The 15,696-nt window shown below is 44.7% G+C and overlaps 1 protein-coding gene across 5 annotated transcripts in view; it reads left to right on the forward strand.

The window, feature by feature from the left end:
- The window catches only part of PKHD1 (PKHD1 ciliary IPT domain containing fibrocystin/polyductin), a 391,543-nt gene that overhangs the window by 361,414 nt on the left and 14,433 nt on the right, over positions 1-15,696 (forward strand). For 4 of the 5 annotated variants that reach the window (XM_030555225.1, XM_030555227.1, XM_030555226.1 and 1 more), the window contains 3 exons: positions 3,258-3,393; positions 7,551-7,638; positions 13,114-13,221. In XM_030555225.1, coding sequence (XP_030411085.1) covers positions 3,258-3,393; positions 7,551-7,638; positions 13,114-13,221 — 332 coding nt within the window. Of the gene's footprint in view, positions 1-3,253; positions 3,394-7,550; positions 7,639-13,113; positions 13,222-15,696 lie in introns of those variants that run through there. The other variant, XM_030555229.1, reaches the window with a different exon arrangement.

The following is a 15,696-nucleotide window of genomic DNA, read 5'->3' on the forward strand; positions in this document are numbered from 1 at the left end:
CAACCCTCCAAGATTGTCCTGGAACTTCCAGGAATTAAAGATTAATCATATGTCATATGATGAGACCTCTAGGAATACATCCAACCAAAATTGGCAACCCTAATTATACACCTCCTTTCCCATCCATGTCCTTTCCCCACACCGGCAGTTCTTTCACTCCCAATAGAAAACACTAGGGTTCTCCATGTGCTGCACCCCACAAATCACTGATCTCTCAAATGCCTCCCCATCTCCTCTGTTACTTCTGAATGCTTCTAAATTTCCTCTCCTGTCTTCCCTGCCCCTGGGCCTGATCCAAAGCTCATCGCAGTCAATTGAAAAATGCCCAGTGATTTCAGTAAGCTTTGGATCAGGTCTTTTCCCCCTTGAAGTCAATTGCAAACTCACTTTAACTGCAGGATCAGTGACTACGAGAATATCTTAATTTCCTTCTGTCAGTACAGCCCAGTTTCTCCCTTTACCATCTCAGTTCTTAAGATGCCTCCTTCTAGGTGCCCCGCTTATTTCAGTTTCCTTCTGCTACACAAGTTCACTGCTCCTATGTAAGAGACATCTGCTCTCTGACGGACCTCAGTATGTTCTGTGCTACCACTCCCTGTGGAGTAATATCTTTCAGAATCTGGTATGGACTTCTTCACTGGCCAGGACTTCATAGGCAGAGCCATCTTGCCCATGCACCCCATGGAGATCTTCAGGGGACTGACAGGTTAACCTGCTTTCCGGTTGAGCCTTGTCAGCAGGAAATGCCAAACCAGCCTGCTTCCTGCCAGCACTGGACTTCACAGGAGTAACAGGAAAACATGCTTTTCCCTTAGCACTGATCAGACTGGGAGAGGCAGTTTTGCCCTCTCCACCACTGGTAGGAATTTGTATGGAGCAGCAGGCTAGCCTCTTCCCCCATGAGGAAGGGATGCAGAGGAATGGCTGGTGAGCCTATTTTCCTTCTGGCACAGATCAGCAGGCTGCTGTACTCCTGTCCTAGATACTGACATTCCCTTACAGGAATGTAAATTCATTGTGCCACATACTCAGGGCCCCAGCCCAGCAAGAAACAGGGTTGAGCACACTGCATATAAATGTCAATCTCTGCTGAGTTGTTTGGGTCCTAATCACCCACCCATATTATTTTTAAAACAGCTATGGGTGATTTTTTTTCCTAATAATGAATCTACAGAAGGAATGTTACTGCCATCAGGAAGTGACAATAGCTGCTTCCCAACACTACATTTTGGGAGGCTGTTCCTTAAAACTAGAAAAGCTTTGCTATTACTTGTCCTGACTCTCCAACCAATATGCTGTCCTCTAGGCACCACCCTGCCTCTCACCCAGTTCTAAAAGTCACTGGTGTTTATGAGTAGCTTGTCAATTGCTGGCTACCGAACTTGGGGGCTTATTAAAGGGGCCTGGTTTTCAGAATGTGCTCAGCACCCACCCTCTGAAAATCAGTCCCCTGTGAAGTATCTCGGTGTGGGCCACCAAAATCGTAATTATGATCCATTATAGAAGTGTTTAGATGCCCCAACTGAGATTAGGACCCCATTGTGCAAGGCATTGTCTATACACATAGTTAGAGATGGTCCCTGCCACACAGAACATCCAAGAAAAACTGATAAAGGGTTAGAAGGGAAATGGAGGCATAGAGGATGATTTGCCCAAGATTATACAGCAGGTCATTGCCAAGAATAGCATCCAGGTCTCTGAGGCCCGATGCCTTAGACTACCGCTTGCCACTGCCCCTGAAAACTTTGCCCACTATTAGTAGCTTTGTGGCTTGGCCCAATCTTTGCGTTAAGCTGCAGTGCAGTTTGCCCAGAGGAGCTCTGCTTTGTAATGCAAAGAAACAGTCTGAAGAAACTGAGTTAAACCAAAGCGAATTGGTCCTCAATAAATCTTTTGTTTGTAACTACCTTTAAGCAAACACTAGAGAGCTGAATGAATAGCTTTCCTACTTTCATTGCAAGACAATGTCAACCCCCCAGTCACCTCCCTTCACTGCAATGCTAGATTAGAGGTATATATGTATGAAAAAGAAGATGCTAAATGACAGGAAGTATTGAGAAGGGAATGAAATGATATGGGCTCAGAATAAAGTGTTGTTTCTTTCTTCAACTGCAAAAGCCTTCTCTCAGGATGTTTGAATTTAAATTTCACTCTTGGAATACCAATGGCTTTTTAAAGAGGCATCTGTGTATCTCTGCACATTAACATACCTTGATACAAGTGACAGAAGCACAAAATCACTGAAGAAAGGAATGTAGAGTTTAGTTGTAGCTGTGTTGGACCCAGGATATTAGAGAGACAGGGTGGATGAGGTAAAAATATTTTATTGGGCCAACTTCTTTTGGTGAAAGAGACAAGCTTACACAGAAGAACTTTGTCTAATCCGCCCTGTCTCTGGATATAGGAATGCAATACAGATCTGCAGCCTTACATATTATCCTTATGCTGGAGAAGGCAAGTGTCTTTTTAGAAGACCTCAGGGATATTCAGTGGAATGCATCTTGCTAGTCAGGGTGATTTTTGTAGAATCCATGTTTTTGAATGTGCAGGAAGGGATGGTCTTACGATTAAGGCAGTGGACTGGGACTCAGGAGATAATATCTAGAGCTTTTCAGTCCTAGATCTCAAAGCACTTTACAAAGGAGGTTAGCATCAGTAGCCCCATCTTATTGCTAGGGAAAGCAGCGGCACAGAGACATGAAGTTACTTGCCCCAAGTCCCTCAGCAGGCCTGTGGTAGAACTGGGAACAGAACTTGGGGCTCCTGAATCACAGCTGAGTGCCTTATGGATTTGATTCTTACCTCAGTTGCACGCTTTTTGCGTGAACCTGGGACAAATCAATTAATTTTTGTGTGCCTCAGTTCCCCATCTGTAAAGTAAGGATAATAAATTGGGAATCCTTTGTTTACATTGTAATCTCTTTGGGGTAGGGACAGTTTCTTACTATGGGTATGTGCAGTACCTTGCACAGTGGGGCCTCACCTGGAGTCTCAAAATCCTACTGTAATATTAAAGAAACTTATTGGGAAATTGATACAGTGTCTTATTAAATCTTACCAGCAATGTTAATTCAAATTGATATGAACCACTGAGCATTTCACCTGGACTGAAAACAGCACAAAGTTCTGCGAATGGAGAGCAATTTCTAGTTAGAGGGGGTATCTACGGAATTGTTTGGGGATTGGAATCGGGTGTTTTAAAATCATCCTTAATAATATGATGGCTTTTTTTTTCCACATTGCTTTGCATGAGGAAGAAACGGAAGCAGTCTAACTCCTGGAGGTTGCCTGTATGTGAGGCCCTATAATATCTCTATCCTGGTGCAGCCCTCTGATGGAGAAATGGAGCAAGATCTTCCTGTTCAGCCGCAAATTATTTTTTTGGATAAGCAGGTAGTGATTTGCCTTCCTACAGGGGTATGATTCTATTATTTCTGTGCAGTATTGTCAACCCCAAGCATTCAAAACTCACCAGATTGGCTTAGAAATGCATGATTTATTTTTTAATAATAAATAATGGGTTATATTTCTTTGGGGTATATTCAGGTGATGTTTTCAAGCCTTTCTTCTCAACTATGAAGACTAACACATTCCTTTTTTGAAGCTGAGATTCTCATGCGATCTCTTGATCCCTCAAGCTGGGGCATAAAAAAAAACACATGAAATATTGTGGGTCTCATCAGGGCCATCCTTAGGCATAGGCAGAATAGGCAACTGCGTAGGGCCTCACACTGCCTGGGGGCACCACTCTCCAGGCAGCCCAGACAGTGGAGAAGCAGGGCTGCTGGGTCCTAGAGAGAGCCGAATGCAGCACAGTCTGAGGAATGGGATTGGCTGCTGGGGTCTCTGGGAAGGGGCGGGGGTGGGGGTTGGGAAAGGAGCTCACCTGTGAGTGTGACTCTTTCTTTCCCCCCGGCTGAGGTCAGGTGAGGTGAGGCAGGCTCTGTGGCTCTGGAACCAGTATCCTTTGTTGTCTCCCATAACATCCATTCTTCTCCCCCCTGCCCCACAGAGCACCCCCTCCTTTCTCCCTCCTCCCCAGGAGCACCCCTCTCTCTCTCCTCCCTCCCCTCCGTCAGGGCGAGGTTGGGTGAAGTGCTGGGAGGGAGGGGAGACTGGCTGGCTGCTTGCTGAGGAATGAAAGTGAAAGTAACTCACTTCCTGGGCAGGCAGCCAGAATTGGAATGTCACACTGCCTATATAAGACAAAGCCCCAAATATTGGGACTGACCCTATAAAATCAGGGCATCTGGATCTGGCAACCCTAGCTGGGGAGCGCCTCTCCCCCAGGCTGGCAGCTGCCAGCAATCCATCTCATCCGGGGGGAGCTGCATAGGGCAGGATGAGCTGCTGTGGCTCCATGGGTGCCCTGTCCCTGAGATCAGATGCTGTGCTAACTTCACCATAGTCCATAAGGCTGGTGGTGGTGCCCATTGGCGTGTGATTGGACCTGAGGGTTTGCTGCTGCTGCTATCACTCTGCACCCCAAGAGGTGGATTTTGGGGTCCTGCAGTTTTCCACCTATCTCCTCCTCTACTGCAGCTGTTGGACCAGCGGGCTGGGGGGTGAGCCAAGCATGAAAGCAGTATTGTGTTGCGATTTAGATTGTCATTTAACAACTTTGTTTGCCAAAAATTCTTGCTAACAATCTTGAATCCAATTTCAATATTTTTTTAAAAAAAATCAATATCTTAGCCAAAAACAGAAAATTAAGTTGTTGACAATTATTAGTGACAGGTTTGGTTTGAGGCAGGGAGTGGGCCAGTTTTCATCAGAGAAACAAAAAATGTCGACTGACTTTCCTATAGCCTGTTACTCCTGATAAGAGCCCTCCAACAACTGTAATATGCTCATCTCCTTACTAGTGTATAAAGCAGGGGTCGGCAACCTACGGCACACATGTCAAAGGTGGCAGGTGAGGTGATTTTTAATGGTATGCAGCAGCAGGCTGAGCGGCTCAGCCCATCACTGCTCTGGGGGCTGCCCTATTGCCAGCTGGGATACCAGCCATCGGCCCCACTCAGTACCTGCTGCTGGCCTGGGGACCCCCAAGGAACCCCAGGCTGGCAGTGGGCTGAGCAGGCCAGCTGAACCACTCAACCTGCTGTCCGCCTGGGGTTCCATTCACTCAGCCGGCAGCGGGCTGAGTGGGCTGGTGGCGGGCTGAGTGGGCTGGTGGCGGGCTGAGCAGGGCCGGTGGGGGGTTGAGTGGCTCAGTCTGCTGCCAGTCTGGGGTGCCAGCAGCACTCAGCCTACTGCTACTCCGGGGTTCTGGTTGCCGGCCCCTTGCCAGTCAGGAGCTCAGCCGCCAGCCCCACTCTGCCTCCTGCCAGCCTGGGTGAGCAGAATCCCAGGCTGATAGCGGGCTGAGGGGGGGTTGACGGCCGGGATCCTGGCTGGCAGGAGTTGGTGGTCAGAACCCCAGACCAGCAGTGGGCTGAGCAGGGCCTGGGATCCTTGTCTAGGGTTCCAGCCACCAGCCCGCTGCCAGTTTGGGGTTTCATTTACTCAGCTGGCAGTGGCCTGAGCAGGACCGGTGGTCAAGACCTCAGATAATAACAATAGTTTATTTATATAATATAGACATAGAGAGAAACCTTCTACAAACATTAAAATGTATTACTGACACGAGAAACCTTAAATTACAGTGAACTTGGCACACCACTTCTGAAAGGTTGCCGACCCCTGGTATAGAGTGACCATATGTTGTACTCAGATTCTCCTGCTGTTTTTTTTCCCTGTCAGTCAGTATAACTTTTGCCAGCCCAGAAGTTGGGCAGCCAATGTTTTACGTTTTCACAATGTTTTCTCCAACGTTCATAAAGTAAATACATAGTTAATATGAGTTAAAAAGGCCAGGGACACTTCTTTGTGAAGAATATGTATAGCAGATCATGCCCATAGACGATCCAGAAAAGAAATTTGAGGTTGAATTTTTTAATGTTGTGATGGATAAAGCAGTATCTGCTGTTGATGAAAGGTTTAATACCTTGCAAGTACACCATGAACAGTTTGGATTTTTGTATGACATAACTAAAGTCAACGAAATAGGAAAACAAGAGCAACTAATGACAAAGTGCAAAAATCTAGAGAGCCTCCTGAAGCACGGTGATAGTTTTGATTTAAATGGACTTGAACTGTACGAAGAATTGAGTACACTGTCATCAATGTTGCCACATGCAAAATCGGTGATGGACATTGTACAGTTTATTCATACCCGCAAAACTTGTTGACATATATCCTAATGTGTACATTGCCACTCGTATTCTACTGACAATTCCTGTAACAGTAGCATCAGGAGAAAGGAGTTTCTCAAAACTAAAGCTCATTAAAAACTATCTCTGCTCTACAATGAGTCAGGAACGCTTGACTGGTCTTGCTGTTCTTGCGATCGAACAAGACACGACTTTGTCTTTGTCATATGATGACATTATTACTGATTTTGCTTTTAATTAAAAACAAATCTTTGTTTCAATACCTCTTCATATAAATTTCCAATAAAATTTTGATAAATTAAAAAAAATATTATTTGCATCATTCTGTCATATCAGAATTTTTTCTATAGTGCTGCTTCTTTAGTGCTAGTCCATCAGCATTACAGTGTGCTTAATTAAGTTAAACTGGTTTTAATAATGTGAATGTGGCAAGTTTTCCAATACTATAAGCTTATGTTTGTGTTGCTAAGAGCAGATCAGGCACAGGGGCACCAGTTTAATAATCTCGCCTAGGGCACCATAAATCCTAAGGCCGGCCCTGGGTCTCATGATAAAATCACTAGAGTTGGCAACACTGAACTGTATGTTGGGGTTAGCTGGGATCCCTCCTCTCCCTGTTCTCCTGTTGCCACTTTGCAGTTAGCTTCCACTATGAATCAGTCCCCTTTACCCTGACTTGGGAAAAATCATAGGCAAATATCTACATAAACCTGGATATGAACTTTGCAGATCAGGTGTGTCCTAAACTGTGATACCAAATCCAAACAGTTCTGAGGAAAGTTTGTGAATGGATTCAGAACTGGACTCTGTGATTTACAGCATTGCCATCCCCAGGCATCCAAAAATCATGAGTTGGGCTCCCCAAAATCATGAGCTTTGATTTAAAATCATGAAATTTTAAAAAACAATATTTGAGGTGCTTTTTATTTGTCTTACGGTGTCGTAGTCTTTAGGGTTCACATTTTTTAGTTTTTTCCCTGTAACCGGGAAAGCTAGAAATCTACTTTTTTAAAAATTAAAGCTGAGATTTTCTTCTAATTATATTCATTTAGAAACCGAGACTTTATGGGAAGCACCAAATAATGTAAGACTCACAATAAAACAGTGAGAGTTGGCAACTCTAGATTTAGGCTCATCTCTAGTAAATACAATACTGTTTGTGCTGCAATTTGTAACACATAGTGTTAATACATGCTGTATGTACATAGTATGTAAATACATGCTGTTCTTGCTGCTAGAGATTAATAGATTAAAGTTGCCTTAGAAATAAAAGGATTCCCATTTCTCTGGGAAAAACTGAACAAACCTTTTATTGCTTTCTTTTCTTCTTCGCAGGGTCGGAGAGTTGAGACATTAGGGCTGCCCTCAGAGCCATGGGTCATGACAGCCTGTCTCAAGGGCTCTTCGGAGGCTGTGTTGAAAGGTTTGGATATGTTTTGGGTATGCTATGGTGGAAGCCTCCACTAGAAGTGATGGCTATAATTTGAGGAGTTTCTTTTGAAGGAAGATTCAGTTTGAAGGCTCATCATTGGGCTTAAAATAGAAGGTTGGGTTTGAAGAAGTGTGATGGGCTGCTCACGTGGGTGTTAGGAGAAAAATGGCTTTAGAATGTGTTTCCATTCCCTGTCAACTGAGAGACAGTGTCCAGTAGAGAAGACCCAAAATATAGCTTCTGGGGGGGGAAAAAGAGAACGGATGGAGAATTATAAATCCATATAGCCCAGTGCTAGGCTGGTGTTAATTGGCATGAAGTCAGTGAAGCTACATTGATTTTATACCAGTGGAGTATTTGGCCTAATATGAATAAAAATATCTACTTGTTTTTGTTTTTAATGTAGTATATTCCAATGAGGAAATGTTTTAGAGGGAGATTTAAACATTCCCCTTCTGGCCCTGATTTAGCAAAATACGTAAGCACGTGTTTAACTTTAAGTGAATATTCCCTTTGAGCTTCTTAAGGTTCACTATTCACATGCTCACATTTAGGCCCCAGCTTAAGTACTGTGCTGAGCTGGAAACCCAGACATCACAGTGTGGTACATGAAACCATGAAAGCGAAGCTGTTTATAAACACAGCATAAAATTGACCATGCTAGCTTCATTTCCTGAGCTGAGCAAGGTTTAAAATAGAGCTGGGCAAATGGATTTTTTTTTTTTTTGGTTCTCTGACAATTATGAAAAAACGAAAAAAAAAATCATTTCTGAGTCAAAAATGAAATTTTTCACACAATTTCAACAAATGGAAAAGTTGGAAAAAATGGAGTCTGGTTAAAATAAAACATTTTGACTTTTCTATTCAGCTTGGCTGAAACTGCCTTTTTCCAGCTCAAGTTGAAAAGGCAAACCAGCAATGTTGCTGGTGAAAAGTCAGGGTTCCTACCAGAGGACGGTTTTGGGTTTACAATCAGGTCGAATGTGCCTTAACTTCGACTTGGCAAGACCATTTCCAGGAAAGTGTAAGGGGCAGGCAGTTTCCAAGATCTAGTTCAACCACCAGTTATTGGGCTAGGTGCTAGGATCACTGGGTGAAATTCTGTGGCCTGTGCTATGTACAAAAATGGTAATTGATGATCACAATGATCCATTTGGACCTTAAAAAATCAATTAATCTATTAATTTCTTGGCCTACCTGCTGAGATTGTCAAAAGCCTGGCCATTTCCTCAGTTTGGCTTAGCACCATGGAAATCAAAGTTGTTATGGCTGTTTACAGCAGCTGAGGATATGATCCGCAGTGTCAGTGGTGAGGTTGGTTTTGTCAGGTGGACGCTTGTCCACAGAACAACCGCCAAATGACGACAAGTTTCAGTCACTACCGATATAGGCTGGATCGAAACCAACAACCTAGAAGTGAAATCCTCAGATTCCCTGTGTCACACTTCTCTGTTTCACATGACTTTTGAATAAACTTTATAAAAATCTGCAGTTCGTTTGGAAAGAACAACTTTTTTTCCTCTCCATTTTGCAACTTGAAATGAAATAAATCGTGAAGGAAAAAAAGAGAGAAATTAAAAACAAATGGAAGTAAAAGGCTCAAATAAAGAATAGTCACCGAAAAGAAATGCACTTTACATTCTTTAAAAGATACATGCATCAAATTAATAGTCAATAAACTCCAGCAAAGAATGAATTGTGCTGTACAGATGTTCTGCGTGTAATAGTTTGCTGCAGTTTTTCCTTTGACAAACATCCTTATTGCGCTCGTCTTTTGAAGCATATGAAAGCAGCATTTAATCGAAATGTATCCGTCTAGCGCATTGAGCCTGCTTCATCTGACAGCAGTCAAACTGCCTCGTGGAAAGTAGTTTAGCTCCAAATTAGCTTGCTTCTGTGTTAAATACCAGCTTGCCTGAGAGAGCTTTGTGAAGACTCCCATATATATATATCTATAATATTCTGAGATTTGAAGCATATGTGCCCGAAAGCTGAGATAGTCTCTGTTGAAAAGTACAGTACAGTACTCTAGGCTTCATCACAGAATCAGAATGGCAATTGTAAAACATTAGAATGTAGTTGAAAGGATCCTCTGTAAAACTGGTGTTACAGTGGCTAAATGGTAGAGTCAAAGACACTATGGGTAGTCAAAGCAGATAGTGTGGTCATGAGGGTCGTATAAATACCTAGCTAAATAAAAGAGCCAGAACTGACACTGGCAATGAGGGAAATCCAGACTGCTAGGTTAAGATCCAGATTCTTATTGAAATTATTGGGACTATTCACTGATTAATTTACTAATTATTAGCATTTATATTACGTATCAATTAGAGTCCTCAGCTGAGATCTGGGCTCCATTATGCTATACACAGATGACGAGACAGATTGCCAGCTTTTTGCAGAAGGAACTAAGTGAACAGGACAGACAGTGGGTAGCAGGGGAAACACCCACTGAGAAGGGAAGTGACTTGTCCAAGATTACTGGGGAGCAGTCGTCAGACTGCCATGCAGTTGCCCAGCACTCACACTGCTTTTCATCTTCTCTTTCCACACCCAACATTCTGCCCCCTCCCTGGGCTGGATCAGACCCTCACTATTCAACAACCCTTGCCAAGTTTAACTTCTCAACAGGGATTGCACCATTTCAATAACCTTTTTGCTGCTGGGACATTGGCTTTTCAATGAAGTCCTTTTAAGTGAGGTGGGCAGCTCTGGTGCTGGGTTTTGCCTGCATTATGTACTTGAAATGCTTAAGTCTGAGACCCCTGATACTTAACAAGTGTAGATTACTAGAATTAGGATTCTTACTAGCTGAAGCCCAGACTATGAATCCCTTGTTCATGCTGAATAGTACTTTGCATCATGAATAGTTCCATTGAAGTCCGCTGGGCTACTTGTGTTGTGAAGTATGAATGACTAAGTGGGAGAAAGGGTATCTAATCTGTCCCATAATTTAAAACCTTCCTGCATTCCTTTAACAATACTTTGAATTTGTGGTGTGCATGAACTTTCCTGTTGAAGGTGAATCCAAGAGATGGTTGTAAAGATCTGTCCCCATCCCCAGAGTAGTAGAATGACCAGAAGTAACAAACAAGGCACCTTCACCTGGTATACTGTGTTGTCATATGGTTATACAAGTGAATTATAGGTGTGATGACTTCGTTTCATAAAGAAAGGACTTATTGCATATAGGCTTTCAGCAAGTAAGAGGCTTTTCATTTGTGATCTCAGTATGCTGGACTCAAACCAAAGGAAATTCTGATTTTTAACCCTCATCTGAAGCACTATTTAGAAAGTTTGTCAATCTTCAAGAACACTGCCACTTTCATTCCACGAGCCCTGCATGAAGCTAGCATTCCACATAGCCCAAGATTTGGCTGGTAATAAAATGGAGATACCCTTGATACTGCAACAGGCTATCATTTAAATGACCCCACTGAGATAGAAATCATAGTGAATGCAAATTTGAGGGTAAAACCTTACTGGGTCAGAATGAACACCCATATTGCATAAGCGTAAATGACAACACAAGGTGCAAGGCCTCAGGTTTAATCTTAAAACATTTCACAGAGATTTTTTGTCTTACAAGTTTCTAGCTGAGACAAATACTCCTGTTTATTTGATCATATGACAGCCATGCCATTGAAACTTCATGGCCTGAGTCATTCCAAGGCTTCTGAAAGGAAGGCAGTACTTGGAATAATCAAAAGCCACTGCCATCTGATGACTGTTTAATAACCTATGTGCAAGGGGCTCTCTTCCATGCTACACTACTTATGTGCAACTAGTTTTCTGGCCAAAATGTACTGCAGAAAATTGAAGCAATGTTCTGCCTCGGTGGTTGTTGCAGCTGTCTGGCTGTAATAAATTAGCTTACGCTGTTGGTTTTTTGCACATCAGAAATCCCCCCCTTAACTCAAGTTGTGTACCACTCAAGAGAGTTGTATACCACTCACTTACCCCGCAGATAGGGCAAAACAGACCTATAGAATTTCTCAATTTGTCCAGTACAGCTGAGAGGCTGGAGCAAGAAAGGGGTTAAAACAGGGGTGGGCAAACTTTTTGGTCTGAGGGCTGCATCGGGTTTTGTAAATTGTATGGAGGGCCGGTTAGGGAAGGAGGTTGAGGCCTGGCCCCACCTCCTATCTGCCCCCCACAGACTCCTGTCCCCTCATTCCCTGATGTTACCCACCCCGGGACCTCTACCGCATCCACATACACCCCACTCCCTATCCCCTGAATGCCCCTGCCACCCCATCCATCCCCCACTCCTTCCTGACTGCCCTCCCGGGACCCCTGCCCCCATTCAACCCCCTGTTCCTCCCCCAACCCCCCCAGCCCCTATCCACACTCACGCCCAACACCCCGAACTCTCCTGCTCTCTATCCAACCCCCCCGCTCCGTGCCCCCTTACAGCGCTGCCTGGAGCACCAGTGGCTGGTGGTGCTACAGACGCGCCGCCTGGTTGGAGCTGAGCCACGCTGCCGCTGCCACCACCACTCAGCACAGAGACTGGGTCAGGCCGGGCTTTGCTGCCGCACTGCCCCAGGAGATCACAGCTCTGCCACCCAGAGCATTGCGCCAGCAGCGCAGTAAGCTGAGGCTGCGGGGAAGAGGGAATAGTGGGGGAGGGCCGGGCGCTACCTCCCAGGCCAGGAGCTCGGGGGCCGGGCAGGATGGTCCTGCAGGCCAGATGTGGCAGGCTGTAGTTTGCCCACCTCTGGGTTAAAACAATAAACTGTTGCTGCTTCTTGGAGGCTGTCTCTTTGGCTTGGATAACAATCAACATCCCACTGAAAATCCCCTAAGAACTCCAGTGCTCGTGGCGTCATTCTTCTCAGATTCAGATATGTTAACACTAGAGCTGGATCAAATCAAATCATTGCATACAAGCAGCCCCCAGTTCTGGGAAAATGAGGTACTTATCTGTTCCCCACTACCGTAGTACCTCATTGCCTATAGTGAATTTATTTTTATACCATTCTTGCAAAGCAGGGCAGTGCGGTTGTCCCTATTTTATAGATGGGGAACTAAGTTACTTTTCCAAGGTCATACAGGAAGTCTGCAGTAAAGCAGGACATTGAATTCAGGTCTCCCTGGCCCCAGCCTAACACCTTAATCAATGGCCCATACTTCCTGTCTCCCTGAAATGGGGCTTCATAGGTGGGCCCTATCTCTATAATGAGCTAAGCCATAACCCTAGATCTGGTCTGCTCTGAACTCTGGGGAACTCAGACCTGGTTCTGAATTTTACAACGTAGGCCTGTTCCTCATGTCCCAGATCATGGGGCCACCCCCTCAGCTAGTGTATATTGGGGTAGCGCTGTTAAAGTCGTAGAAGTGGGGCAGATTTGCAAAGGCTGAAGATCTGGCCTGTTGAGTTTTCTTTGAGACCTAGGAGCTTGCTTTTGGTGATGTTCAGCAGAAGGTTGTTAAGTCCCAGTTTCCTTGTGTATTGCTGTTCAGGGCACACCAGAGTAGAGGTTCGAGATGGACGGGCTATCTTTACGAACCTGGCAATCTCCAATTCAGGCTCAAACTGGTGCCTCGTTTTCACTGTTATTTCACCTCCAGGTAAGGTCTATTATATATCTCCACATTGTTCTTGCTTTACCTTAGTCATGGAAAAGTCTTTAAAAGCATTCCGGAGGCAACACAGGAAGGAATGAGATCAATGTATATGCATATCTCAAAGCACTGATTTCACCTCCCAGTGTACTGGAACGCAACAGTCAAGGACCGAGACTGGCAGTCTAAGGCTTGATTCAGGCTTAGGCCCTACAAGTCTGGGCCTAAGGCCCCACAATCTGGAGTCCTGTGATTATATCAGAATCTGAGCCTTCATTTTAAAAAAAAAAATAAGTCTCTTGTCCTGCTGGTTGTGAAGAAAAGCTTGGAAACCTGACTTGAGTGAAGCCAACATAGTGTTGTCTGTCTCAGATTGCAGAGAGTCTGAAACAAGAGCTCTGAACTGCCCCATTCCTCTCGGTGCAGTGTTAACTCCAAGACCCACTCTTCTGTGGGGTGAGGGGCTTGCCAGCACCATCTAGCAGAGGTGTCTGTGTTTGTGGCAGGAAGAGGAGAGTGCAGATGGCCCAGTTCACCCACTGAAGCAGTTGCATCCTGGTTGGTCCTGAAGTGTTTCTGCTGGGAGGAACTCGGGCCACAGAGTAGAGTCAGAGCCATAGGGAGCCCATGTGATGGTGTGGCTAGGACTTTGGATTGCCTTAATCCAGCTCTGTGGTAGCCTGGAATATTTCACTGAAATGTTAAGACTGTGGTCCCCAACGCAGTGCCCGCAGGCACCATGGCATCTATATGCTCCCGCATACTCTCCAGGTGCTGATTTTTCGCAGCATTTTGGCGGCGACGCCTCTGGATGACGCTGCTTCTCGGCAGCGTTTCAGCAGCAATGCTTATTGACGTTGCCGCTTCTTGGTGGCATTTCAGCAGATGCTTGGCCATCAGCCATGGTCCTCAGTGACTCATTGTCCAGCACCCACCAGATGAAAAAGGTTGGGGACCACTGTGTTAAGACATCACAAATTAGTATCTAAACATCTCAGGTGTATAATGGCCCCAGTTTTAGAAAGACTAAATTGTGATGCATAAAATACCTATGTCCCCTTAAACTGTGAGCATTTGTGCTCTGCTATGGGGTACATTCCTGCAAGTTCCTGAGGACCCTCAGCTCCCACTGCTTGCACTCCCACTGGCATCAGGAGGAACTCAGCTCCCAGCAGGATCTGGCCCATAAATTGGAAATGTAGTATGTTGCAAATTCACTGCAAAAGCTACTGCAGTGAAGTTAGAAGATCTTCCCATTGAATGAAGGTCAAACCTGGATTTTTTTTGTTACACTTTTAGCTAATAAGGACTGTGCTGAAAGATCTTTTCAGACAGCAGCATGAAAAGCTGTTTCATTTTGCATGATCTTTGACTAATTTAAATCAGAATAATGTACATTTTTAACATGCATCATAAAAAATACACTCTGAGTAACATAGATAATTCTGCCTTTTAGATCTCCTTCAGCATTCTCAAGTGGGAACCATGTTGGAGAGCGTACTGCATGTTGGACATTTATAGCAGATGTTTTCTTGGCATCTATGATAAACAAACAAAAAATGTAATTTCCCAGGCACTTGGGATCAAATTCTATCATTAGTTTTGCATGCGCAGCCTGCCGTAATTATTCATGCCCCGTGACCTCCCTTTTGGATTCCTAGATGGGGCTATTCTTGAAGATGCAGCAGGTGCTGAATGTGGAGGCCCCAACTGAATAGTGGCATTGTTTGGAGGGAGCAGATTATTTCCACGGGTGAGTATGTCTGCACTGCAATCAGAGGTGTGATCTCGACACAGGCTGGCAGAGGTGCATTTGCTTTAATCTAACTAGCACAGCTAAAATAGCAGTAAAGGTGTAGCAGGATGCTTCAGTGCAGGCTGGCAATGCAAGTATGTCCCCGGATGCTTGTACAGCCCATGCTGAAGCCTGCCCTGCTGTGTCTTCACTGTTATTTTTAGCCATGCTAACTAGATTCAAACTAGCACGAGTATGCCAGCCACTGCAGTCACCTCTGTGATTGCAGAGCAGACATACCCAGCATTGCATAGACTTGCTATTTGCTTCTGGGCATCATTCCCTGTAGTGATATGGGTCTATATGAGCTCGATCCAACTCCCTTTTAAGTCAATGAGAATCTTACGATTGACTTCAATAGGAGTTAGATCCAGCTCCTAAAGTCCTAGATTTCTGAGGATGTGTCTACACTTCAATCACCCATGGCTGGCCCCTGCCAGCTGACTCAGGCTCAAGGGGCTGAGGCTAACAGGCTGTTTAATTGTGGTGTAGACATTCAGGCTCAGGCTGCAGCCCAAGCTCTGGGATCCTCCCACCTTGCAGGGTCCTAGAACTTGGTTCAAACATCTACATTACAATTAAACAACCCCTTAACTTCAGCCCTGTGAACCCAAGTAAGCTGGGATGGACTAGCCATGAGTTTTTAACTGTAGTGCAGATGTACCTTGAGAAACCTTCATCCACTA

The sequence above is a fragment of the Gopherus evgoodei genome, chromosome 3 (genome assembly GCF_007399415.2).
Source record: "Gopherus evgoodei ecotype Sinaloan lineage chromosome 3, rGopEvg1_v1.p, whole genome shotgun sequence".
Taxonomy (NCBI): domain Eukaryota; kingdom Metazoa; phylum Chordata; order Testudines; family Testudinidae; genus Gopherus; species Gopherus evgoodei.